Genomic DNA, 27,597 nt, shown 5'->3' with positions numbered 1-27,597 from the left:
ACAAGGGGAGTTGTACTCTGCTTGTGGATTAACCAGCAATGTTAATAACAGATTGCTGAAATTTGCTACAGTGGTTAAACGTTAAGAAGAACTTAAACTCATAAACTGAACAGAATTAAAACATGTCAGTAATCAAACAATCCAATAGGACAACAGTGTGGCAGGAGGGTCTCTAAAATGTTAGAGTTATCTTGGGGCATAAGTTTGGCTAACTTTGGGTAGTAAGAGTAGAGAGAAATAGGTTCTTCCACAGAATCCTGGATGTTCTGCAGTGCACAGGACTGCTTTCACAGTCTAACAGCAAGGTAAGGCTAGGTGAAAGGTAAGTAGTGTTAAGAAAGATTAAAAACCTCAAATGAGAAATAGTTGATGCCAAGCACAGAAGGCAAAGTGTCTGGATTGAAAGACAGTTTGGGGCGCCCGGGTGGCTCAGTGGGTTAAGCCTCTGCCTTCGGCTCAGGTCATGATCTCAGGGTCCTGGAATCGAGCCCCGCATCGGGCTCTCTGCTCAGCAGGGGGCCTGCTTCTCCCCCTACCACCCACCTGCCGCTCTGCCTACTTGTGATCTCTGTCAAATAAATAAATAAAATCTTAAAAAAAAAAAAAAAAGACAGCTTGACTCTGGCTTCCCCTGACCCATGGGCCAGCTCCTGCCTCCCTGTGGAGGTGCTGGGGTCTCCCCCACCCCCGCCCCATACTCCTTATGCCCTGGCAGGTCCCCTGACACACTAGGCCTTGACAGCAGCACTCCCGTGCCTGCCCTCCATGCCCCAGACCCGCTCCTCCCCCCCGCACCCCCAGCCTGCAACCTCACAGAGGCACAGCTGGCACTATTATAACCCCTTGGTGCCCTGTACCTAGCTTGCTGCTTCGGAAACTACTTCTGAACAAAAAGTGTTAGCTCTGAAAGCGGGATTAAAAAAATCCCCAAAGGCCAAGTGTGAACCCACTTTGCTCTAGATACAGCGCGTGGTTACCTTGTTAGGCGGGATGGCGTACAGCTCTGGCACCAGGTGGATCCCGTTCTTGCCTCTGATTAGTATTCCCTCCAGGGCCTCCCGGTACTCCTGCACCTGGAAAACAGCCCCAGCCCCACGGCGGGAGAGAGGCGCCGTCAATACCGCCACGGGAGTGCATCATAGAAAAACACCTCTCTGGGCAACCAGCGGATTATTAGTAGGCCATGGGGTCGAGAAATGCATGAACACCTTCCACTTAAGGAGTGCAGGAGGAACTAGGGCCCCTGCTGACAGCGAAGGTTTGAAGGCGCTAGAGGCACTGGACTTTTCTGTGTTGTCTTTAACTCACAACATCAGTCTTTCACCTTAACTTCTCACATCCGTAAATGTTGTCTCCGTAGCTAGACAATATAAGCTTCTTGGAGTGGAGGCTAGACCTTAAGCGGGGCATCGCGTTTCTACGTGTCATGAGTTTTCCACCTAAAAGGCCCTCATTCGAGTACCTATTGCTCAGGAAATGTTTGCAAAATGCACCTGATGTGAGGAAAAGGAAGTGTTTGTACTATGATCCCTGTACCCCAACTCTTTGGACACACCACTCCATATAATAAAAGCTGCTGATGTAAACATTTCCATTCAATTAAAAAGGCAGTGATTAAAAAACAAAACAAAACAGAAAACCCCTAAGTATGAAAAGGAAACAGACCAAAGAGGGAAAACCCTTAACCTGCCCCCCAGCTGTTTAATACATTTCATCTTGGAGAGCCTAGTCAAACACCTTCTAGATCTCATTTCCTTTTCTTTTGAAATTTGTGGACACCAAAATTTCACCAGGGGTGCGTCATTTTTAAAAGGTCATTGGGCAGTAAGTCGAAAAGACAGAATAGGCCTGACAGCAGTAAATTCTGTGAGACCTAGAAAATAAGGACCTAAGCACATTCTTTTTTGTCTTCTCAGTTTTGTTTCTAATAACTGTCAAGTTCCCTCACAACTGAAATTCTAACTCAATCCTTTTGAGATTTGATAAAGAGACAGAAAACCTAAGACCCAAGATAATTGCTAAAGCATAACAGTAAGAATCAACAATGGGGGAACATCAACATTTCAAGCTTACTACCATGTTGGGGAGGAAGAATTTTCTCTGCCCCTCAAGGTCCTTCTAGCTAGACTAAGAATCAAATTGATATGCGACAGATGAACAGGAGAAAATGGAACTTAGTTCCGTATGTACAGGGAGTCCACAGATGGGCTACTCCAAAGACAATGAGGCAACATGAGGTGGACCTGAGCTCAGGAGCAGGGTGGGGGGCCCAGGACACAAAGAGAAGGAAGAGCATTTGCAGGAAGGTGAGAGGAGATGTTTGGAAAACAAAGGTGGCCCCGCTGTGCACATCGTTTCTTAAGAGGAATCAGTGTCTGGTGTTGGTAACTCTCTTACTGGTCTAGGCAAGCAGCTGAATGGGGAGGTAAAGGGCGTTCCCCAAATGTACTGGGTTTTGATTACTTTTAACTCAAAACAGTGTTCATGCCAAAGTGGCCCATCTTGGGGCGGCCTGCCCTTGACCCCTATAGCCACTTTTGAAACCACTCTCAGAACTTCTGAGCAGAGGCAGTTTTCAAAACCAAAATAAACCTTGGATTGCTCATCCCACCCCAGTACATGCGGCCTGAAGAGGTTAAGAAAACACATAAGCTTCATGAGGACGGGTCTGTTCTACTTACCAAAGAACGTATGCACAGCAGCAAGGGCTAAAGAAATCTGTTTTGAACAAATGAATGTTGCAGGAACACATCTTTACTCGACACTTACTATGCACTAGGGACAGGGAATGTATTAGTGAATTGGACAGAGACCGCGTCTAGCAGGGTGCTCTGGCAGGGAGGTGGGAGACTAAATACAGCCACAGGGGCCATACTGTGCTAAGTGCCGTGGGACATATAAAAGGGGCATCGATCCAGCGTTTGGAGTCCGAGAAGACTTTCTGAAAGAAGAGACATTACCAGTGAATAAGTGAAGGAGAGAGAGACAGCTGAGGGAGAAAAGCAGGGCCGGGGCACTTGAGAAGAGGAGAGACGGCGTGACCTGTCCGGAGGGCTGAGAAGGTTTCAGGGCGTTCGCAGCACAGAACTCAAGGAAGTAAGTGAACAGAAGGAAACTGGGTCAGATTTTATGAGGTCCTACAAAACAGGAGAAGAGCTCGTACTTCGTCCCAAGGCAAGCAGGAGCCTTTCAAAGCTTTTAAGCAAGACAGTAGCATAATCTAATTTGCCTTTTAATAAAATGCCCCTAGCGACCTGTATAGAGAAATAGCAGGGATTGAGGCTGGAGGCTAAGAAGCCACTGGAATGCTGTTACATTAAATAAGATGTTAGCTGAGCGTACCCTTCTACTAGAACTGAAGACAGCAAAAGCCGAGGCTGTTCTGAAAAAAAAAAACAAAAAACAAAAAACAAAAAACAAAACCCAGAATGACTAAACCTGTCTGTGCTCCACTGTGGTCCCCCATGAACCCCACCTCTTAGTCCTCAGGCCTCTGTGCAGTCCCCTCCCCTTGAACGTGGCATGACCCTTTAAGCAACAGAATGCAACAGAAGGGACACTGCCAGCTCAGGGCCTAAAGCTTAAGAATGTTCGGCAGCTCTTGCTGTTGCATTCCGGGCCACGACGACCATCCTGGAAAAGACCTAACTGATCAGACACCACAGTTCTGTGTGAGCCCAAGCTAGCCACATGGAGGTGAAGCAAGGCCTGGGCCAAGAGCCAAGAGCCCAGGCGAGCTCCCAGCGGAGAGCCAGCATGCCGGGCCGGCCGCGAGTGATGCCGTGTCGCAAGCCGCCCCTCCAAGCCCCAGTGAACCAGCTGACTCCAAGTGAAGCAGAGACGAACTGTCCCTGCTGAGTCCCGCCCAAACTGTAGAATCATGAGCAAATAAACAAAACAGCCTTTACCTTAATTCACTACATTCTGGGAAAACTTGTGGAGCGACAACAGAAAACTGAAACGGGGTCCTAAAGTCTTGTGTAAGCTTACGCGCTAATAACACTCAGGACACTGAGGGAATGAAAATGCTGATTATGGGGCGCCTGGGTGGCTCAGTGGGTTAAAGCCTCTGCCTTCGGCTCAGGTCATGATCCCGGGGTCCTGGGATCGAGCCCCGCATCGGGCTCTCTGCTCTGCGGGGAGCCTGCTTCCTCCTCTCTCTCTCTGCCTGCCTCTCTGCCTCCTTGTGATCTCTGTCTAATAAATAAATAAAATCTTTAGAGAAATAAAAAAATTAAAAATTAAAAAAAGAAAAAAGAAAAAAGAAAATGCTGATTATGAACACCACATCCAGCATGTTCTCACCTGAACAGCGTCACCGGTGAAGACCCCGTCTATTATGAAATACGTCCAGAACACGGGCCACTCACATTCAATGTTTTCAAAGAGCTTGAGTTCCGCAGGGTCATAATGCAATCGGTTTGGGTCCTGGAACCACACAGGAAACCTTCTGAAAGGTGCTGTCCGATTACATATATAACACCACTGAACCCCACTGGGTTCCCCTCGCTTTCTGAAGCGCTCCAGCTCTGCGGCGGCTAGGATTAGGAGTTCGCTCTAATGGAGAGATGCTATGACTGGCAGCTTTCCACGGTAAAATTTCCAAAAAGTCTATCGGAAATGTACACAAGACTCCTTGGTGGTTTATTATATTAAGCTTCCTAGATTGCTAACAAATAAATAGCAATTTGCCTATCGCAGTGCTCAGCAGACCATCTGCTTTGAGGAAATCACTCTATCAGTCACTGTGGCAAAGAAACTCGAGAAGGAGGCCGCAGTCGCTCTTGAACACATCGTGAGCCACAGAACTGTTTGTCCTTGTCTACAGGCTGGTTTTAAACCACCAGCTTGCTGTCCTCCTGATGATATTATTTTACCGCCTAACTCCAGCCTTGCTGTCTCCAAAATTAAGATTTCCCCGTCCAATATTCTAACATGTAATTTTATAATCAAGAGAGGGAGAACACCACAGTGGTGATTTAAATATGAAGCAGTTAAGGAATCATAAGAAACAATATTTAAATACAACCTCTCTTGGGGTTTTATAACCATCTCGAAGGAAGCGACAGCATCCATAACGCCCCTAGGAAGATAAAGAAAAAAAAGTGCATTTGAGGAAAGAGAACAATTTCTTTGTGTTTGTCTTTTTATGTTGGTTCGTGTCAGCCATTCACCCCCATTCCCGTGAATCTTTTAGTCACGAAACATGTACCAAGTACTCTTTGTTATCAATACAAAAGGTTATTTTTAAGTAATACGCCAAGTAAATTCAGGGTTGATCAGGGTCGAGAAGGGAACGCCGCAACTTCCGGTGAGAGTATCAGGGCCGGGACAGTAATCGCTGAGAGTCCCCAGAGCGACCAGCCCTTCATTCTGATTGGCTGTATCACGTAAAGACGCAGAGGGACCCTCACTGCTCCCAGAACCCACCAAGACAGATACTTGAATTGGACTGCTTCTACCTGAAAGACTGGAAAGCCAAAAGGACATTCCAGACTCCTCACAAGTAGGCTCTAGATGCAAAGAAGTAGGGCAGCGAGGTGGAGGCAGGGCAGGGGTGGGATGGGGCGAGTGGGGCTTCCTCCGGCCTAGGGCTCTCGTTGCTGGTTTCCCTGGGTGTTGAGAAAGAGGGACAGTGGCACAGAGCTCTCCATCTGCTTCCCTAGTCCCTGGCACGCGGTGTCGGGTGTCCATTCCCCAGTTTCTTAAGTGCCTGGGAGCTCCTTTAGCACAGGCTGCAGAGGCCAGACACGCCCAGCGGCTAGCCCCGGCGAGTTCTCGGAGCCCTGGGGAAGCCCAGCCAAGAACCTGCTCCCCTTTAAACACTTCATTCCCTGCGCGGACTCCCTGCCTACTGGGACAAGCTAAAAGAGCTTCTTTTTTCTCCACTAAAGTGTGAGACAGCTTCTTTGGGGATGTGACTGGAGACCCTTCAATCTCTCTGTATCCAAGGGCCAAAAGCATTTTTTACGGAATCTAAGTAGGATCATCAACATGAAGATTTTGGCTCAAGAAACTTACTTTTCTTTTTCTTTCTTTCTTTCTTTTTTTTAAAGAAAACTTATATCTTGATCATTTTACTGAGAAGTTCAGTTGCCTTGGCTATTTAATAAAATTATCAGTTTGGTATATTGTCATAGTTCCTGCATTTCACCTCAGAGCAGGGATTTTCATAAGCTCAATTGACCTTTGGGATCGCCAAGTCCCCAGACATTGTGTATAAACTTGGAGGATACTGGGACGTGTTTTTTTTTTTTTTCTGGCAGAGACCTTCTAGATTTCAAGAGATTCTCAAAGAGGTCTATGATCTCTAAAGGGTTAAGAAGCTCTGCTTCAGAAGCACAGAAAGGGTACGAACTGGAGTTCAAAGGCGCCAGCCTGAGTTTAAGCTCTGTTGTCAGGAAAAGAACTAGGGCACTGGATCACTCTGAGACTGTTTTCTCCCCCGTACACTTGGCCTTGGATCCCACACTCCGAGTCCACTTAGACAAACCAAGCCACTGACCTCATGGAGAACCAAGACCAGGGTGAGCTGCTCCATGTCATCACGAAAGGGGCACGTAACACAGAGCAGAAGGGCGCCAGCATGAGTGATGCTTACCTGGAGCTTGGAAATAATTTCATTTTTGGTCACATTCACGAGGTTCATGTCTTCCACTGCAAAGGCCGGGAAAGAGATAATGGAAAGAAGTCCAGCATCAATCTCCTTAGATGTTGATGCTCTTGGCAGCATGGAGAACAGAATAGACTGAACGAGAAACAAAGAGGTGGCTTGAACCTGGGAAGCATGAACCGTTGCATACAGTATCTAGAGACCATGACCTTAGCCCCAAGGAACATTTGAATAAGTCTGCTGATTTCCAGTAGAGCTTTTTCCTACCAGTACAACCCCTGCTGGGGGACCTCACCTGCCCAGCTAATTATTCCTGTTCCTTATGGGAGAGGACAGGGTCAGGGAGGGCACAGTGCTGCCTGGACCCCATGCTGAGAACTGCTGGTCTCCCTCCCTTGGGGGCCTTTTGTTGACTTTGCTGTCTTTCAGACATGCAGGGGAAGAATTACAGACTACTCTGTCAGCGGGCCAGGGTGTCCTGGCTATGAAGACAAATACAGAGGAGCACACACATATATCCAGAGGGCTAGCACGGAGAAATGTCTGACTTCTGTGGAACATGCCTGGGTGATCCAGAACCCATGTGAAGGGGTCAACACCAAGAGACCACACGAACCCTCGGGCAAAATGGTAGATAACAGAATTACTGTAGTCCTAGAACTCAGGTTACTTAGTGGCACTATGATATAGCCTCAATTATAAGGTGGTTGGATCAGGCACTGTAAACGAAAGGAAGGCGAGTGGTTAAGTGTAGGAAGGGAAGGCAGTGGACATTGGGATCTAGCGTTACAGACACGGGGCTAGAGCCCTGCAAATGTAAGCGTATCAAATCTCATATAAACGTGGAATACTACATTAATTGATTTTTAGATGTTAAACCAATTTTGCATTCCTAGAATAAACCCCATCTGGTCATGTTAAAAAAATATTTTTTTCCATTTTATAAAGAAGCAATTTGGACACTATGTTCAGTTCACACACGAGGGCTGAGATGCAGACACAGAGACTCATGTGACAGAACAAGGATTCTAAGCCAGGCTCCGCTGGCTACGGAGCTCACACAGCTTCCACCAGGGACCACGCATCATTAAGGGGCACATCAGCTCAACTCTATTAAACTATGCCCGAAGAAACAGCAGATTTCCCATTAAGGACAACTTAATGCAGGAAAACGGAGTGAGCTGAAAAGGGGGTAAAGATGGGGAACGCTTCAGCTTCAGAATAAAGCTTCATTTTCTCAAGGGAACTGACCCCCAAGCCCAGTTCTTTAGCTGCCCTCCCTCAGGCTCTCTGCCCGGAAACTCGCACTCCCCCAGAAGCTCTCTGCTAACAAGTCTGCACGGCTCTCCCCCCCCCCCCCCCCCCCCGCAATGCCGGCACGGGCTGTGGCACACAGTGGGCCCTCGGTAAGTAAAAGTTTGCTGACTGACCGGCAACAGGGGACCTACTGTCCGCTTGATGGAGTCCCCTAACCGGCAACAAGTCCCTGCTTCCTCTGACCTTTATTCCAGGCAGGGTCCACTAGTTTGCCATTTCTTCCATCTCAGCTCTCCTCCACTATCCTTTCCGCCCCTCTCCACCCCTCCCCAGGTGAACTACTGCTTGTTGGTCCTTCGATTTGGGGGCATCATGAAAGAAACTTGAGAGAAAACCACCTAGATGCTCAAAAAGCAGACCAGATTTTGTCTCTAGCCAAACAAGGTTGCTGTGATGGTTGACGTCATATATATACTTCGCCGTCATTGTGTCTCAGGTTGACGTAGTACTTCTCAGCTTACAGAGCGCGCTCTGACCAGCTAAGCTGATTTACTGATCCTTATCACTGCCCTGTGTGACAGGAGGGGAAGGTGCCAGTAGGCCCATTTTATGGAGGAGGGGACTAAAGCTCAGAGAAGCCAAGTGCCACCAAGCAAAAAAGGTGAGGAGTATGGAGCACACAACTCTTGATCTCAGGGTCATGAGTTCAAGCCCCATGTTGGGGGTAGAGATTACTTAAAAATAAATCTAAAAAAAAAGAAAGGAAGGAAGGAAGATAGATAGATAGATAAGGATGTGACCTGGAGCCCAGGTCTTCTGCTCTGTCAGCGTCCTTCCCTCCTGTCCAGACCGTGAGAGGCTGGAGCTGTTACCTGGCAGTGTTCGACGTCATCAGGCAGGACGTGGATGACGGACTTGCGTCCTCCGTGGGCTCCAAAAAGGTCCAGTTCATCAATTGCCTCAAGAGCTGCCTAGAAGCACAGGAATGAATCACTTTTTCTTTCTAGTAAACCAACACTCCCGTATCCAGTGCTCCTCCTTTGCCACTAAGCAATCTAGCATACATGTTTTCCCAAAGGTGATGAAACACATATCTTTAAAATTCAGCTAAAGTGTCTTATAGACATGTTCTACCCTTATTTTCAGTGGAATCAGGCCTTTCCTACACATTGCTGCTCTTTGCAGAAACAAGAAAGAGAAAATAGACAAACATTTCCCCAAATGAAATCAGTATTCGACCAAAACATAAAATATTAACAAGTTCATAACACTGGCAGGGTTGTAGGGGGAGGGCACTAAATTCATGGACAGCTTTTCTTTCATTCACCTATTTGTGTTAATTCTAATGTTTAGCATGCCTGCCACTTAAAGGTTAATTCTTTTAGTATTAAGTATGTTTTCTCTCAGCTGGCCTTCACAGAACATATTTCCTGTTGCTCTGAAAATTCTAGCTCTGGAGTCTTTATTCTGAGGATAAACTTCAGTCTTGAGCGGGAGGCAGGAAGGGAGGCATGTGAAATGTCTAGGACAAGAGATGAAAATTGGTGGCTGGGGACTGACTCTGGCCCACAGCTGGGTTCTGTTTGGCCTAAAGAAATTTTTAAAATTGATTTTGAATTGGAATACCTTTAGAGAAAGTTCCCAGGGTCCCCAGTACCATTCAATATTTTTCTATCTGGCTAGCTTCACTTGTTTATGTTACTTGCCTGACCTGACCCCCACAGACTTTTGAACTTGTAAGCCTTGCCCTACAAAGCAGTCATATTCTTCGGCCTTCTTTATGACCCAGAAGAGAAGAGTGGACATCACACACCCAGGTGCTCAGACAACAGCAAGACCTTAGACCTGTGAGTGATAATGATGGATAATAAGGAAGGAGGGCGCTTAATTTCTGGCTCATGCACATTTCAGAGTAGGAAACCTACATTCTTTACCTATAATCTCAGTCCGACTGCGGTATACATGCCACTTGAATTTCATACCTGCTGCCAACTTTTGAAAAATATGCTAATCAGATTAAATCCAAACTCCTAAAGACAAGAACCAAATCAAAGCAGTAGAAATGCACAGAAGGAAGAACAAACAGGTCGAGAGCGTCACCTTGGCCATTCCTACAGAGCTTGCATTCAATTCCGGAATGCCCTGATTAGTCTTATCTCCCCGTTCCCACATTCCATAATCCTGCAGAGGGAATAAAAAAAGGTAGTCATCAGAGCAGGAAAAAAAGGTACAGAAGCAGTGCTATGGAAAAATAATTCCTTTATGTTATCACAGGCACAAAGAAACATGAATATCTCTTCTCAAAGGATCCTGAATTCAGGGCTTTCTATACTCAGGCATGCTCGCCCTCAATTTCACTCCATTTGACCTCTGTGCAGAATTTTGCAAGTAAATACTCAAGTGGAACAAAATTGCATGCAAAGACACTCTCCATTTTCTTCTTCTTAAAAGTTATCAATTTGTAAGAAACTCCTGATTTGTAGAGAACAAAATGTTTTATCTTCAAATCAAATGAAATGCTGCCCCTCTATTGAACTGATCCCTTTGAACTTGTATCAAATTGTAAGATAGAAAAAAGAAACTTGAACAAATGTATTCTAACTGCTTGAAGCCAACCAAATCATTTAATATAATTTAATACCTATTTCTAATATTACTTCTTGGGGGAAAATGCTGAGCAAATAACAGAGGCCAAAATCAAAATTGAGGCACAGAATACTGAATGTTTTTGGTCTTTTAAAACCAATTATTGTGAATTGGCTCAGAACACGCCATACAAAGGCTGTGATACACGCACGCCTAACTTGTAATTCCTATTTTCACTGAAGAAAGGCAAGCGCTGGGTACTGTTTTGAAATAGTGTTACACGCACTACTGAAAAATTACAAGCCGACAAGAACAGAATCAGTGCCAAAATTTCAGTATTTATTATTTGATCTGCAAAGATGAACATTTCTAAAATGTGCAAATTTAGACATAGGCACACCAGAACGACGTTAGACTCTTTTCTGCTGGCATGCCTGGTAGCTGAGCCACAGGACGCAAATCAGTGTTCCTCCCATGGCCTTTCCACATTCCAACCCATTCTCTTTCCAAGCCCAGACCGAGTGACTCATCCTCAAACACTGCTCTGATCGGCTCACTCCCCTAGGCAAGAATTTGCAAAGACAAACTGCTTAACCCCCAGGGGCTCCGGGCACCTCCAGGCCACTGGCCACACCTCCGTTATGTGGCCTCCACCCCCTGCAGGCCCACAAGCAGACTTTGGTCTCTGCTAAATCTCCAACTTCCCTCCGCACTCCCTCTCCCCAAGGACCCCTCCCACACTCAGAGCCCATTCCTGCCCATTCCTGCTCCCGCTCTTTCCGCACCCTTCTGCTCATCCAAACCTGGCTCACCCTCCAAGGTCCAACTAAAGTCCCACCCTTTCCAGTCCCCTTTGGTTTCTTTAGATTTCGGCCCTACTGGCATTTTGAGCCGGACCATTCTTTGTTGTGGGGCTGTCCAGCAGAATCCCCCACCAACGCTTGCTAGATGCCAGTAGCTCCCTCCCCAATGTGACAAGCAAAAAACATCTCCAGACATTGCTAAATGTCCCCAGGGAGGGGACAACGGCCCTGTACTGAGAATCGCCTCTTTAGACCTAGGTAGCCCTTGGACCCAACCTGGTCTTCTGCCACCTATTTCTGTAAAGAAGGGCTATCTGGGACTCAGCCATGCTCACGTTCATCTGTTGTCTACCGCTGCCTTTTAGCGACAAGGGCAGAGGTGAGAAGCAAAAGGGACCGCAGAGGCCAAAAAACGATTTACTGTTGGGCCCTTTACAGAAAATGTTTGCTGACCCTGGCTTTTGACCATAGTGGCTTTTTTTTTTTCTTTTAAACCAAACTCTACCCTTTCTTTACTGCCCTTGTAGTTAGCTTTGCACAGATGAGTTGTTGTAGAACAACCAGAATGCATGAGGCTTCACCAGCTGCAACAGAGAGCAGCCTGGAGGCACTGGGCTTTGTACACATTTACAGCCACCCACACCTGGCCTGGGGCACACATCTGGCCCACGCCCCTCTGCCTGTGGGCTGCCTGGAGGGGTCCCCCCTGCACTGCAGCTCCTACTGACAAGCTGACCCTGTTGCCCCTCACGCCGATTCCTGCGGGCTTGTGTACCTGCTATCAGACACGTTAGGATCTTATCTAAAACAAGCAGAGGGACGCCTGAGTGGCTCTCTCAGTTAAGCGTCTGCCTTCGGCTCAGGTCCTGATCTCAGGGTCCTTGGATGGAGCCCTGCATTGGGGCTTGTTGCTCAGCCAGGGGCCTGCTTCTCCCTCCCTCTCTGCCCGCCACTCCCCCTGCTTGAGTTCTCTTCCCTGTTTCTCTCTCTCTCTCTCTCTGGCAAATACATAGACAAAAATCTTTAAAAAAAAATTTTTTTTAAACCATAAAGGAATCAAACAGAGCACGTGGTGCCTTCCAAACATATCAACTGCTCCATTGGATCCCAGGACAAAAATGCGTACTTTGTGTGCATATGTGACAATCTTAGAGCTCAAATCTTGCGAACCTTCTGATCCGGCCCAGACAGCCTGGCCATCCGAGACCTGTATGATTTTTATTGCTTTGAACAGGGACACCTGAAAAACTACCAGGTTGGATACTTACAGCAACTTTATATGCAGCTTCTATGTAAAAAACAAGATTCTGTATGAAGGCCACTTCGTCAAGGGTAAAAATAATACGTAAACCTAGTAAAAAGAAACAAACAATGAAGTTACAGAGTTATGTTGTGGAGAGAGAGATGTGTGCTGCCAATCCCAGATTACAAATATCCCACTAGGAAAGAAATTCTTGTACCCCTATTTTCATTTTTCTTTTTCTTCTTCCATTTTCATTTATCTTACTAGACATCAAAAATTAAATCTAAAGTAAACTGAAACAGTTAATGTCTAATCTCAGAAAGAAAAAGGAGGGAAGGCAGGCAGGTGTGCCTATGGGTAGAAAAGGCTGAAAGGGGCGTGGGGCCTTCTGCTAGTGTTGGATTTGCACAAAGAAGTTTCCAACAAAGCACAAATTTTAGCCCAGAGCAACCAGATACTGTTCTTATCCTTGAGTGAGCCCAAGGGTGGGTATCCTTCCCCTGTAGCAGACAGGTAAAGTAGAGCCCCCAACTTCAAGAGAAAGCCCTTGACCTTGTGGGAAGGTGAGCTCCCCAGACCTCCCCAGGGGGGCTACACTGACTCTCTGAAGTAGGTGGTGATCGAAAGAGCTGGATTTTTGCTGGGGCCCTTGAATGTTTAGGTGATTATGGCTAATGTACGTATTTTGAAAGTACGGATTTTTGAGGCTGGTAGGGATATGGTAAGATGGGAACTCTTACATCAATAGGGGGAGTTTAACTAGTAAAATGTTCTGCAAATGATTTGGTAATATATATAAGGAGCCTCTGAAGGCTATCCGACAGAAGGCAGCAAGTAGATATGGGGTCAAAGTTGGTATTTTGGGGCACCTGGGTGGCTCAGTCAGTTAAGCAGCTGACTCTTGATCTCAGCTTGGGTCATGACCTTGGGGTCCCGGGATTGAGCCCCACGTCAGGCTCCATGCTCAGCAGGGAGTCTGCTTGAAGATTCTCTCCCTGTCTCGGTCTGCCCGTCTCCCCCAACCTCTCTCTCTCAAGTAAATAAATCTTAAAAAAAAAAAACAGAAAGTTGGTATTACAGTATCAGTTACACTAGGGGGAAAAAAGGAATAAAGGAATAGTTTGATTATGGCACATTCATTGATAAAGTCACTAAAATTATATTTATGAGGAGATTGTAAGATCATGGGGAAAATGCTTAAGTTATAATGCTATATAACAACAGCTACTATTTATGTAAACAATATGACCCTAAATTGGGGGGGAAAAAAAAAGACTTAGAGGAGACACATTTAAGTGAAAATTGGCAGGGGAATTCTTTTCTGTTTTCCAAACTATTTACAGCAAGCTCATCTTAGTTTTCATTATTTTTTTTTAAATAAATGCCTGGCTTATTCACAAAGCTATAACAGTATTATTTACTGATTTCTGCCACCTTTAGTGTCTCACAATTACAGACTGCAATTCACGGGACGCCCCTAACTCAGAAGGCCAGTGTACTGGACCGGGGATAAGAACTCTAAGACACAGCAGCTAAATGACCTAATCCCCAGAGACAGTTACAGCAGACTGTATCGTGGGATAGACCATTTGGTTAGCAGAAACACGCTGCGCTCTGGAGCTCAGGGGGCCTGGTGTCCAAGTTGCCATGGAAGCCAACAGCTTGGGCTGAGGAACAATGTTCACAGTCAGGGAGTTTCTGGCTCACTCCCAGGATGAAGGCTATGGGCTGACTGACCACTCTGGGTGGACAGCCGGGTTCTAGAAATTATGTTGTTTGAATATAATTCCGGTAAATGAGAGCATGTCTAGAAGAGGGGGTAAGAGGAAAAGGTGAAGGGCCAGCTTTGAGTTCAACCAGAGAGATGCTACCAGAGCTGGCCTGACAGGTCAGAGTCAGCGTACATGACATTCTAAAGACGCACGCTTTTTCTTTACAGAAATAACTTCTTTTGAATTTGGATCACTGCCTGCCACTCCCCACCCCGTTCTGGATTGCCACTCCCTGTGCAATGGGCTCCAAGGGCCCGGGCTCACCAGAGGCAGTCATCTGGGCCAGGAACAGGAGGAAGAGGGAGGTGGCATCCACCTGGAGGTGGCCCCACTGGTCGTCGCCCACCACGGTGCTGCAGGTGGCGGTGTTGTACTTGGCGTGCAAGCTGTCTTTGGTACTCTGAGTGTGCTTGAACTTCTCCACTTTATCCACCTGAGGGAGAGAGCAGGGCGGCTCCACATGGGTAAGGGGCTCATGGCTGGCACAGGCCTCACCCGGGGTCCATTTCTTGGTCCTCGACCTCTTAGCCGCTACCTCCAGGAGCCAGAGAGATGGAGGGCAGCACAGGTCCCGTAGTGAGCACCACATGGGGTGCTGAGTGGGGGATTCTCCCTGTCCACCCCAGAGATGGCCCAGCCCATCTCGTCAGGACAAGCTCTGCAGGACAAGGGGTCAAGCCAAAGGGTTTCCTTGTCTGCATAAGCCCAGCAGGAGCTGTGACACCTGGTAGGTGTTCAGCGAGAGAGAGGGGAGAAAGAGGACTTGTTTCAACTTCAGGGTCCAAAGGAAAAGACCCACTAGGGCTTTGAAGAGTAACCAGGCACATGCTGCTGAAGGGCGGGGCCAGTATCATTCATTTTGGAATCCGTGCGGATCCTGGTATGATGCTCTATGCAGAGTATGAACACAGTGAATTATTTTATTTACCCCTCCCTGAAATGCCACATTTTAAACACTCAAGCATTTTCAACTCAAATGAAAAGAAACCCTTTTATAAACTCAACAGAATAAACAATACTACACGGCTGTCCGAGAGTGGCTTTTGTAAACAATGATTTCGTCTCAATTTTGAAAAAAAGGCATGTTCTCCTTCTATACAAGTAACTCTTCAAAAGAGATTGCGAGAAACAGGGTCCTCGGAGTCTGTGGTTCTATAGGAGGATAAGATTAGTGAAGATAATTTTAAAGGACCAAGTAAGCAAAGTGTTCTCAATTTCTCTTCCACTTGAGAAGAAAAGCTCAAAACACTTTAGGAATGTCAGCTGTCTCCACGAAAGTGACAGATTACCCACTCAGACGACCTAAAAACACACTTGTCATTTTTCTGCCTACCTGTCTCATCATGCACTGGAGAAGACCCCGCATCAGTTTCACCACGTTCTGTGGAAATAAAGTGGGATCAGTGACACGTCAGCCTCCCTGCTCCGTGAAAACCACAACCTCACCACACGGCCCATCAGCCAGGGCTGCCCGCAGACCTCCCTGAGAAGGCGCGTCCTGAGCACATACAAGTGTTTGGCCTGTTGAGGTGATCTTCGCTCCCTCACAGAGACAGAAATCTTGATGCAGTGACTTACCTCAAATAAAGCGGTTGGACCGGATGGTGCCTCCGGTTCTGAAATCCAGTGACTGCTCACTGGTATTTTAGCAAGACAAATTTTATAAGCCTGGTATCCTGATGCTAAATTCTGATGTAATTTTTGTTGTTGTTGTTATGCCAAAGATGAATTAAGTCTACCACGCTTGTCCTGAAGTAATGATGCTTCACCAGAAGAGCCATCTGTGATGCCATCACAGGACTGTTGAGTAAATTTCTTACAAAATGCAAGTAGCTGCCACAGTTTCTTAATAATACGTATTGCAACCAACTATTGTCATTATCATTATGAATAATAGCCTTAGTACTAGGATAATCAGACATTCTGTCCAGGCACTGAACAAAAGCCTCGACCAGGATTGGATTCGGTCTAATTCTTGCAACAAACTTATGAGGTGGGTGTTGTTATTACCCACTTTATAGATGAGGAAGCGGAGGCTGAGAGAGATGAGGCAAGGTTGCTAACGTCTGCCAGTGGGCAAGGGGTGGAGCAAGGACAGAGCCCACAGCCAGGGATCTGACTCGAGTTTGAGCTCTTAGTTAATACGCTATATTGCCTCTCACTTCCTCCACAATTCAGACCCACCAAAAGGCTGGTCTTAATCCGTCCTGTTAAAAATAATATAAAACTAATTCACAAGTGGCTACAGAATGGGATATTCTGTAGGTCGAAGTAGCCTGGCTGAAAGAAGTTCCTCCCTCAGGACCATGAGCATCTCTTCTCTTGTAGAATGTACATGGTCTGGGGGGTGGGAGGTCAGGGTACCAGGTGGTGGGTACTATAGAGGGCACGGCTTGCATGGAGCACTGGGTGTGGTGAAAAAATAATGAATACTGTTTTTCTGAAAATAAATAAATTGGAAGAAAAAAAAAAGAATGTACACGGTCTGCAGGGGAGGAATATGGTGAAAGACCATGAAAGTTCATTACCAGAGAAAAATCTGGAATGAATTATCCTTCTGCCTTTAAAATCCTAGGATTCTAGAATACAATCTCATTTTAGGACATAAACTCAGGGCACCTGGGGTGGCTCAGTCACTAAGCATCTGCCATCGGCTTGGGTCATGATCCTGGGGTCCTGGGATCAAGCCCTGCATCAGGCTATCTGCTCAGCAGGAAGCCTTGCTTCTCTCTCTCCCACTCCCCCTGCTTGTGTTCCCTCTCTTGATGTCCCTCTCTGTCAAATAAGTAAATAAAATCTTTTTCTTTTTCTTTTTTTTTAAAAGAGGATATAAACTCTTCTGAGGCAGAAAATGTTACCTCATAAGGTAGAAATACCAATATTATAATTAAAATTTTCTTTTTGTATAGCACAAATATTTGTCAACCGACTTCCCCTCAAATAAAGTTTCTTTCTATTACGAAGAAGTACATCAGTTCCCAACTGGGGGTGACATTCCCATCCCCAGGGGTGGAGGAACATCTTGATATGGGGGGCTAGAGGCATTTTTATTGTCACCATGATGAAGGTGGGGATTACTGGCATCTAGTGAGTAGGGCCCAGGGAGCCCGAGTATCTCTCAATGAGCAGGACAGTCTCACACAATGAATAACTATACTTCCTACACCCCAAAGACAATAGCAGCCCTGCTGAGGATCATGGGAAGATCCTGTGTTATCCTCGATAATCAAGGGGAAGGTCCCTCTTTAGTCATTACCCACACTCAGCACAACGTGGACTGCTCTTGTCTCACTGCTGTCAGCCACAGCGCAGCACATCTGGTCAGCTGTAGCCTGCATCAGGGAACGCGGACAGAGGCGAGGCACCCAGGTAGCCCGTGTGTGCGTGTGTGCACGTGTGTACAGGCAGGAAAGCTTTACTGTGATTTTGTCTCAAAGGAGGATGGGAAGTTTGATGAACATCCACATTAAATTATTATGCTGCTAAAGAATGATTCACTTCCAAATGACTTTTTTTTTTTTTTGAATGATTCAAATCCAAACAGTCCTTCCCTTGCTCCCACAGACCGGCCTCTTCTGTTAGTTTCTACTGCCGTCAAGGCTCCTGCCACTGCTGCCCATTTTGGCTGCTGTAGGAAGCACTGATGAAGCCCCACGAACACTTCCTGGACCTGATAACCCACTGGCTGTGAGGGTCAATGAGGAACATGTGAATCAAACATCAATCCCAAAGGCTCTCATGCTAAGACAGTGCTCTTCGTCAATGCTCCCCACCTCAACGCTCTCACTCAGCATATTCTGAAAATACTTCCTCTGCTCAAGGGCAGACTATTTTCTTACATACTCAGTGATGGCAGATCTTTGTGAGTATGTCTGTTTCTCATCTTGGAAACCAATAAAAGGACTGCGTCATGCCGTATGCTCACTCAGGCCTAAATACTGGCCTGAGGTTCGAAATGAAAGGGTGACTGACTATAAATTCATAAGACTGCTTTGGAATGGTTCCATCTGGAAAGGAATTTCTTAGGGAAATTCCACATTGTTTTAAGCAGTAGCAATACTGTTTGGAGAAATACCCTTTCAACATGACTACTCCAGACTATCGCACTTTGGAATGGATATTTCTGGTGGCTGACTCTTTAAATATAATTGTATTAGTTTATAAGGACTTTTTGTATATAAGTAAATATAAAATTGACAGAGGATGTGCGAGAGAAATGTAGCTAGTTAGAAATTTGGATGCTTTCCTTTCCTTTTCAGAATCGTGTGGTTTGGCTACTTTTTTAAGCAGGGGAAAAAGAAATCTCAATGAGAACGACCAAGGAGACCCCCTAAGTGCCTCCCTAAAATACTCTACGGCAGAAATGGAGGCGATGCCTCCACCGAACTGTTCTGCACAGCTACTTCCGGGCTTTTTGTTTAAGGAAAAGGCACTGGGCAGCCAAGACCTGGCTGCCGGTCAGGATTACCTGCTCCAACTCGTAGGCTTTGGCCTTGTCCTCATCGCGGTCCGCATTCTTGCGGTAGGCCATGCCCAGGCCCCACACGGCCAGAATGCTGTAGATGTTATCCCGCACCCAGGCATCCTTCTGCTCGTGACTGGCTGACAGCAGCCCTGTGACGGGATTCTGTTAGAGAAGAGACACAAAATGACTCGGCACCACCCTCGCCCAGCTCTTGGCAAACGAATGCTCACCCTTCGGGGGCACAACGAGGGCTGGGGTGAAGAGTAGAAATCGGAGTTCTAGTCCCTGTTCTGCCACCAACAGCGTGATCTCAGGTGAGAAGGGACATCACTTTTCTGGGCTTTGGTCTCCTCATCTGTATAATGGAAATATTAGACAAGAAAGTCTCTAACTTTCTAACTCTGATGTTCTTCTTCTTTTGCTTTCCAACCAGATCTGCTGTAGTGACAAATAGAAGAAAGAGCAAACAGAAAAAGCCTACAGGCTTTCAAAGATCTGTGCCTGAAGGCTTAAGTCTTCTTCCGCCTTCGTGTTTCTACGCCAGTTGGAGAAGCACCGACCCTGGGAGCAAGAGACCCGGATGCAGGGTCCCACTCCACCAGTCTAGCTCTGTGCGCCAGGGGAAGCCACCTACCTTAACTGGGCCTCCACCGCCTTGTCTGTGATCTAGACACTTCATGTGCCTGAAAAGGAAGCACTAGGCAAGAGGACATCGGGGGTCCTACTTAGCTACGATATTTAAAAGGACAGCTGAGTCACTAAAAAGCCAGATCTTCACACCAAAAAAGTATACACAATATTCCCGACAGCATTATTCATAATAACCCAAAAGTGGAAACAACCCAAATGCCTATCAACTGATGAATGAACAGAATATGGTCTACACAAACAATGAAATATTATTCAGCAACGAAAAGGAGAGAAGTGCTAAGATATGCTACAGCACGCGTGGGCCTTGCAAACATGATGGGAAGTGAAAAATCTGGTTACAGAGGACTGCATAATGCATGGTTCCATTTATAAGAAATGTCCAGAATAGGCAAATCTGTAGAGCTAGAAAGTAGATTAGTGGTTGTCTAGGGCTGGAGTTGGGGAAGGATGGAAGAAGTAGGGAGTGGGTGACTGTTAACAGGTTTCTTCCTTTCTGGGGGTGATCAAATTGTTCCAAAATTGTGGTGACGGTACACAACTCTGAATATACTACGAATCATTACATTGTTTATTTTAAACAGATGAGTTATATGATAAGTAAATTATATCACAATAAAGCTATTTTTCTTAAAAGCCAGTGCTAATAAACTCTGTGCCTAGAAATAAAACGGTAAGGTAGAAAAAGAGTCACATCAAGATAAAGTCTTGTTGACTTTTCCTGAAAATATGCAAAAAATATGTACCTAATAAAATACATCTAATAAAATACAGAGCTTTGCCAGCTTAAACAAAACTAATCAAAAGGGTACTTAATGATCTACAAGGCGGCTCGTGAAAAAATTTGGGTCCTTTCGAAGCGATATTACCATGGATATTAGGTTAAAAAAAATTGGCATAGTTTCAAATGGTCCCACATAAGGAAGTAAATATTTAACTTTCTCTTTTAACTAACCTATGCCCTCTTCAAAAACATCTAAAGCTCAACTAATACTGCCCTCAGGGGCAACAGCATTCTGTATTTTAACACTGTTTCATAGCCAACAATTACAAATCAATCATTTTAAAGTCTAGAACTTAAGTCTGGAAATGGCTGAGTGAAGGTACAAGTCTTATTCCAACAGTGGACGACTGGAAAATCACATAGTGATTGATAGTGTACAACATCAGCAGCTGGAACTGTTCTGAGGCCGGCTGGCGAATCCCAGGACAGCAACTAGTCAGGAGATCCAGGGAAAGAAATCAGCCCTTTCCTGGCGTACCCATCAACCGTGAGTCCACAAAGACAAACAGCCTTCCAGTGACACAGCAGAGACTGCTTACACACAGTGCCAAGTGTGGTTTGGATTATGAAATGTCACTGTCCTCTTAACTGAAAGTTACTTCTTTGATTCTTCAGTTGGGGCTTAACTGTTGAAGTGGATTAGTTTATCCCTACCCAGAGCTAGAATGTCTGAACCCCTCATTCTACTACAGAGACACAGTCTAGGTGTTTTGGAGACCCCCACATTCAAAACTCCATACTCAAACCGTGTTAACTTGGGGTGCTGCTGCACTCAGTGAAAGAATCCTTCCTGTTATGGAATGAATGTTTGTGTCTCCCCATATTCATTTTATTTGATTATTATTATTTTTTAAGTAGGCTCCATGCTTAGCGTGGAGCCCAATGAGCGGCTTGAACTCACAGCCCAGAGATCAAGACCTGAGCTGAAATCAAGAGTCCGACAGTTAACTGACTGAGCCACCAGGGCGCCCCTGTCTCCTCCATATTCGTACATCGAAATCGAATTCCCAATGCGATGCTGTTTGAAGGTGGGGCCTTTGGGAGGTGATTAGGTCATGAGGATAGAGCCCTCACAAAGGGGACCTAGCGTCCTTACAGGAGGAAGCCAGAATGCTAGCTTGCTCTCTCTCCGCATTCATGCAACAAGAAGCCGCCTGTCTACAACCGGAAGAGGGCCCTCACCAGAACCTGACCACACTGGCCCCCTGATCTCGGACCTCGCAGCCTCCAGAACTGTGGGAATTAAACCTCTGTTGCTCAAGCCCCTGGTCTGTGGTATTTGTTATGGCAGGCGTAGCAGCCATAGCTAACATTTGCTTCTCTCTTAAAGTCTATGAAAAATAATGTGTGGTGCCGGAAGATGTGGGAGGTTCCATTTTGATGTAATTCAGGACACCTGAAAAGAGCACAGACTGGGAGACAGTCTGGCGTGAAGGCGGGTCTGCTGTCCCTCCCTCTCAGGCCAAGCCAGTGGTTTCGCCTGTGGGCGCCTCCCCCACCTGGAGGCGGCTTACACGGTGCCACCTGCCGACCCGCTCACCAGCTTCTGGGACCCACCCCACAGGTCCATCTCCTTCAAGCTCTGGGTCTTTTACTTGCCTTAGTGATCTAAATGGAGGGGGAACAAAAGGCCTCTGCAGCAGATGCAAATTTTACAAGCTCAACAGAAAGAAGCAAACTGTGGACAAAAGGAGGAAAGTGGGTAGATCTGCTCAGGCTAAGCCTATGGCCTCAGACAGGATCATTTTAGCCTTCTGCTGCTTCCAGTCTTTTAAAAATATAATCTAATTCAGTGGATGCCCACACATAAACTTCAGTGTATTGTGTTTAAAGAGCACAAGTTCTGGAAACAGATGGCTGTGTAAAAAGCTCTACCACTGTCCAGCTGACCTGGAACAAATTACTTCCGTGTCTCTGTCTACCCATCGGGGATTAGAACAGTACCTAGACCTCACAGGGGTGTTTGTGAGAATTACAGGAGTAAATTCAAATCAAGCATTTTGGACTATGTCTAGCACAAATTAGTGCTCAATAACTGCTCACTATATTATCAACCTATTTGAACAGATTTTATTCATGTTACTTTTTCATATAATTATTTTAGGAAATCAGATAGAGACGGTAGTTGGGGGAAAATCTATGTTAGCTTAATGTAACCATCATTAGTTTTTTTTAGGGGGAATAAAAAAGCCTGGTGCCTTCTTTTATTTTTATAGTAAATACTGCTAGTGAATAGATTTATCCCATTGTTATGTTTGACACAAAACCCCTGGCGACTCTAGATCTTCTCCAGGTCTTTGCCTTTCCTCTTCTTCAGCCCTGATTTTTGCTCATTCAAATAAATCTTCCCTTTCTGTTTATTTTCTAAACTCTCTACGTGCGTCACCTGAAAAAATAAATCTTGGTGACAAATTCTGTAATAAGCGTCAAGGGCACAACCATCTCCTGAGGTGACAGGTGTGGGGCCACGACGGAAGAGGATGGGGCAGACTGCAGACAACCGAGCTACTGGGAGAGCCGTGAGGAGTCAATGGTAGTGGCCCAGTGTGGGCTTAGAGGAGACGGCACAGGCCTGAGCCAGGGGACTCAGCACCCCTGCTGCAAGGCAACTGGCAAGGACATCCTTAAACTCGAGGAGAAGAGGCCTGAGACAAAGAAGTCCAACATAAATTGTGTCTCACTGGGGACAAGGAACCAAGAGCTGGGCATTCTGTCATTCAGGTTCAGTCGTCTGTCAGCCCCGCCTACCTTCTCCACCACTTTTTCACTTCTAATTTAGAGAAAGAGCCCTTTTTGGCTCCTGTTTATGAGAGAAAGGCCTAGAATACACTGGGCCCAGGGCTTGGCTTCTGTGCTGTGGTAACAAACATCACGAAAATCTTGGTGGCTTATAACAACGAACATTCCTCCTCCACACCTCGTGTCCATCCCTGGTCGGCTGTGCTTCCTCTAGGAACGAGGCTACTGCAGCAGCCGGTACCCACAGCACTGCCCAGCTCATGGCAAAGAAGAAGAAACACACAGCAAACCGTGAGCTGCCTCTTCAGGCTGCCAGCCGGAGCGAACACTTTGCTTCTCCTATCTCATCTGTGAAAGCAAGTCTCACGGCTGTTTCTGAGGCCAATGTGAAACCTGTGAAATCCTCCGCTAAGGATGAGAAGCAAATAATTGTGAACAACTATTATGTGAACAATTATGTTGCCATGATGACCTCACCTGCTAGCCATGGTGGGCTGGGACCCCCCCCATCCCCACAGCCCACCCATAAGTGAATCTGAAGTGATCAGAGTTTAATATGTAACGAACAACTTGCATTTTGCTTTTTGGCTTAGAAAAAGCTATTACATAAAATGAAATTCTTACTCTTTAGGACGGGGGAAGAGGAAAAAGGAATTGAGATATTAATCAGACAAAACAGACTTCACAGAAAAGAATATTACCAGGGAAATGAAGAAATGTTATAAAAATGATAGGGTTAGCTCACCATGAAGACGTAACGATCCTAAATGTGTTTGTACCTAATAAGAAGCTAAGGGATACAGGGGCGCCTGGGTGGCTCAGTGGGTTAAAGCCTCTGCCTTCAGCTCAGGTCATGATCTCAGGGTCCTGGGATGGAGCACCGCATTGGGCTCTCTGCTTAGCAGGGAGCCTGCTTTCTCCTCCTCTCTGCCTGCCTCTCCACCTACTTGTAATCTCTGTCAAATAAATAAATAAACTTAAAAAAAAAAATAAAGAAGCTAAGGGATACATACACAGTGGCTAGAATAGAGAGTCCAGAAATAGATCCACACAAATACCACCAATTGGTTTTTGATAAAAGTCTAAAGACAAACAGGGAAAAGACAGCCTTTTTTTTTTTTTTGATGATTTTATTTTTACATAATCTATACACCCAACATGGGGCTCAAACTTACAACCCTGAGATCAAGACTCGCATACTGTACTGACTGAGCGAGCCAGGTGCCCTGAAGAACAGCCTTTTTTTATAAATGGTGTTGGAACACAAAAATATAAAGGGTTATAAGAGATTATGAAAAGTTATATGCCAAAAAATTGGATAACCAAGAAGAAATGAATAAATTCCTAGAAGCACACAACTTTCCAGAACTGAATCACACAAATGGAAAGATGCACGATACTCATGGATTGGAAGAATTATTAAGTTAATTAAATTAAATTAATTGTTAAAATGCCCATACTAACCAAAGCAATCTACAGATTCAATGCAATCTCTACCAAAACACCAATAGCATCTGGGGTACCAGGGTGGTTCAGTCAATTAAGCATCCTACTCTTGGTTTTGGGCCTAGGTCACAATGTCATAAATCATGAGACTGAGCCTCACGTTGGCATTCCCGGTCAGCAGGGAGTCTGCTTGAAGATTCTCTCCCTCTACCCTTTTCCCACTTGTGCTCGCTTGCCCTCTCTCTCACCCTCAAATAAATAAATCTTTAAAAAAAATACCAATAGCATTTTTCACAAAGCTAGAACAAAAAATCCTAAAATTTCTATAGAACCACAAAAGACCCCAAAGAGCCAAAGCAATCTTGAGGAAGAAGAACAAAGCTGGAGGTATCATAACCCCAGTTAAGATATACTACAAAGCTATAGTAACGAAAACAATCAGGTATTGGCACAAAAATAGACACACTATAACAGAATCCAGAATCCAGAAATAAACCCATGATTATATAGTCAGTTAATCTACAACAAAGGAGGCAAGAATATACAATGCGGAAAAGACAGTCTATTCAATAAATGGTGCTAGGAAATATGGACAGCTACATGCAAAAAAATGAAGGTGGGCCACTTCTTTTACACCATACACAAAAACTAGCTTGAAACAGATGAAAGACTTACACACAAGACCTGAAACCATAAAACTCCTAAAATAAAACATTCTGTGATTACAGAATCACGTGGACACCGACCTTAGAATCATATTTATGGATAGGTCTCCTCAGGCAAGGGAAACAAAAGCAAAAATAAACCATTGGGACTACCAAAATAAAAAGCTTTTGCACAGTGAAGGAAATCACCAACAAAATAAAAAGACAATCTACTGAATGGGAGAAAATATTTGCAAATAATATATCCAATAAGGGGTTTATATCCAAAATATATAAAGAACTTATATAACTCAATAACAAAAACCAAATAATCTGATTTAAAAATGGGAAGAAGATCTAAATAGACATTTTTCTATCCAGAGAAACAGACCAATAGACACATGAAAATTGCTCAACACCACTAATCACCAGGGAAATGCAAATCAAAACCACAATGAGATCACCTTACACCTGTTAGAATGGCTAAAATGAAAAAGACAAGAAATAACAAGTGTGGAGAAAAGGGAACGTCTGTGCACTGTTGGTGGGAATGCAAATTGGTGCAGCCACTGTGGAAAACAGTATTGAGGGTTCTCAAAATATTAAAAATGGAAATACCCTACGATCCAGTAATTCCACTACTAGGTATTTATCCAAAGAAAATGAATACACTTATTAAAAAAGGTATCTGCACTCTCATGTTTACTGCAGCATTATCTACAACAGCCAAGACATGGAAGAAATCCAGGAGATTCATTCATTCACTGATAAGTGAATGGGTAAAGAAGACATGGTATATGTATATATATACAATGGAATACTACTCATCCATAAAAAAAAAAGATATTGTGCCATTTGTGACAATATGGATGGACCTGGAGGGTATTGTGCTAAGTGAAGTCAGAGACAGAAAGACAAATACCATAATTTCACTTATGTGTGGAATAAAAAAAAAAGTGTAGAAAATAGATTCATAAATACAGAAAACAAAATGGTGGTTGCCAGAGGGGCACGGGCATGGGAGGATGAAACAGGTGGCAGGGATTAAGAGGTACAAACTTCCAGTTACAAAATAAGTCCCAGGGATGAAAAGTACAGCAGAGGAAATATAGTCAGCAATACTATAAAAACCTCATATGGCATCAGATGGTAACTATACCTATTGTGATGAGCATTTCATAATCTACATCATTGTTGAACCATTATACTATACACAAAATATCAATAAATACTCAAATATTACAGCCACTGGAGGAGAGAACAAAAATAATAAAAAGATATATCTTTTAAAATATTAGGTGAGTAAACAAAAACAGTAAAACTTAGATGTCAAAATAGTTGTTGACATGGTTATAAAACAAGGCAAATACCAAAAGTAATGAGGAAAATAAAAGCTACATAATGGAAAAAATTTAAGAAATGCTGTTAGAACAATTGGACATCCATACGCAAAAATATGTATCTCAATCCAAATCTCACACCTTATACAAAAGTTAAGTTAAAAGGAATCGCAGATCTAAATGTTAAATGGAAACTCATAAAACTTTGGTAAGTAAACATAGAAGAAAAACCTTCATGACCTACAGTCAGGCAGAATTAGCTATGATACTAAAAATACGATCCACAGAAGAAAAATTAAAAATTGGATTTCAGCAAAAGTACAAACTTTTTCTCCGTGCAGGACACTGTTAAAAGATAAAAAGACAAGCTACAGACTAGGAGAAACTACTTGTGAGTTGCATACTCAGCAAGAGAAATCCAGAATATATGGAGAACTCTCAAAACGCAACAGTAAGAAAACAACCTAATTTAAAAATTGGTAAAAAACAAACAAAAAGACTTGGACACTTCACCAAAGAGGATATATGATTGACAAATAAGCACATCAAAAGCTCAACATCTGAAAATAAATAAATTGGAAAAAAGAAAAAAAAAAAAAGCTCAACATCATTAGCTATTATATAAATGCAAATTTAAGACCTCTATGAGATACCACTACATACCTATTAAGATGGCTAAAATTAAAAATACTGCCAATACTAAGTGTTGACAGAGATGTAGAATCACTAGAATCCCCATACATTGCTGGTGGGAATGCAAAAACAGTGCTGCCACTCTAGAAAACACTTTGACGATTTCTAATAAACTTGAACACTATCCTACAACCCAGCAATTCTGTCCCTGAATATTTACTCTAGAGAAATAAAAAAAACTCTACATGCATGTGTAAGGCAGCTCAATTCTTACCTTCCCAAAACTGCAAACTCAAATGTCCTTCAATAGGCAAATGGGTAAGGGGCGCCTGGGTGGCTCAGTGGGTTAAAGCCTCTGCCTTCGGCTCAGGTCATGATCCCAGAGTCCTGGGATCGAGCCCCACATCAGGCTCTCTGCTCAGCATGGAGCCTGCTTCCTCCTCTCTCTCTGCCTGCCTCTCTGCCTACTTGTGATCTCTGTCTGTCAAATAAATAAATTTAAAAATATATATCTAAAAAAAAAAAAAAGACAGGTGTGTAAGTACCTTGTTAAAAAAAAAATAGGCAAATGGGTAAACACAGCGACATGTCCTTATAATGAACACTATTTGGCAATGAAAAAGA

The 27,597-nt window shown here is 44.6% G+C and overlaps 1 protein-coding gene across 8 annotated transcripts in view; it reads right to left on the bottom strand.

Moving 5' to 3' along the window:
* PHKA2 (phosphorylase kinase regulatory subunit alpha 2) overlaps positions 1 to 27,597 on the bottom strand; it is an 85,301-nt gene that overhangs the window by 41,733 nt on the left and 15,971 nt on the right. For 6 of the 8 annotated variants that reach the window (XR_006382544.1, XM_044235784.1, XM_044235781.1 and 3 more), the window contains exons 2-11: positions 18,743 to 18,901; positions 15,608 to 15,655; positions 14,539 to 14,707; positions 12,528 to 12,610; positions 9,971 to 10,051; positions 8,743 to 8,841; positions 6,602 to 6,748; positions 5,030 to 5,083; positions 4,306 to 4,428; positions 978 to 1,073 (exon numbers count right to left, since the gene is read on the bottom strand). Coding sequence is in view for 7 of the 8 variants with exons in the window: in XM_044235784.1 (XP_044091719.1) it covers positions 978 to 1,073; positions 4,306 to 4,428; positions 5,030 to 5,083; positions 6,602 to 6,748; positions 8,743 to 8,841; positions 9,971 to 10,051; positions 12,528 to 12,610; positions 14,539 to 14,707; positions 15,608 to 15,655; positions 18,743 to 18,901 (1,059 nt within the window). In the remaining variant the exon portion in view is untranslated. Of the gene's footprint in view, positions 1 to 977; positions 1,074 to 4,305; positions 4,429 to 5,029; positions 5,084 to 6,601; positions 6,749 to 8,742; positions 8,842 to 9,970; positions 10,052 to 12,527; positions 12,611 to 14,538; positions 14,708 to 15,607; positions 15,656 to 18,742; positions 18,902 to 18,969; positions 19,095 to 27,597 lie in introns of all 8 variants that reach the window. The other 2 variants (XM_044235786.1, XM_044235782.1) reach the window with 2 other exon arrangements.

The sequence above is a fragment of the Neovison vison genome, chromosome X (genome assembly GCF_020171115.1).
Source record: "Neovison vison isolate M4711 chromosome X, ASM_NN_V1, whole genome shotgun sequence".
NCBI lineage: Eukaryota > Metazoa > Chordata > Mammalia > Carnivora > Mustelidae > Neogale > Neogale vison.
This window is presented reverse-complemented; position numbering and strand designations above follow the sequence as displayed.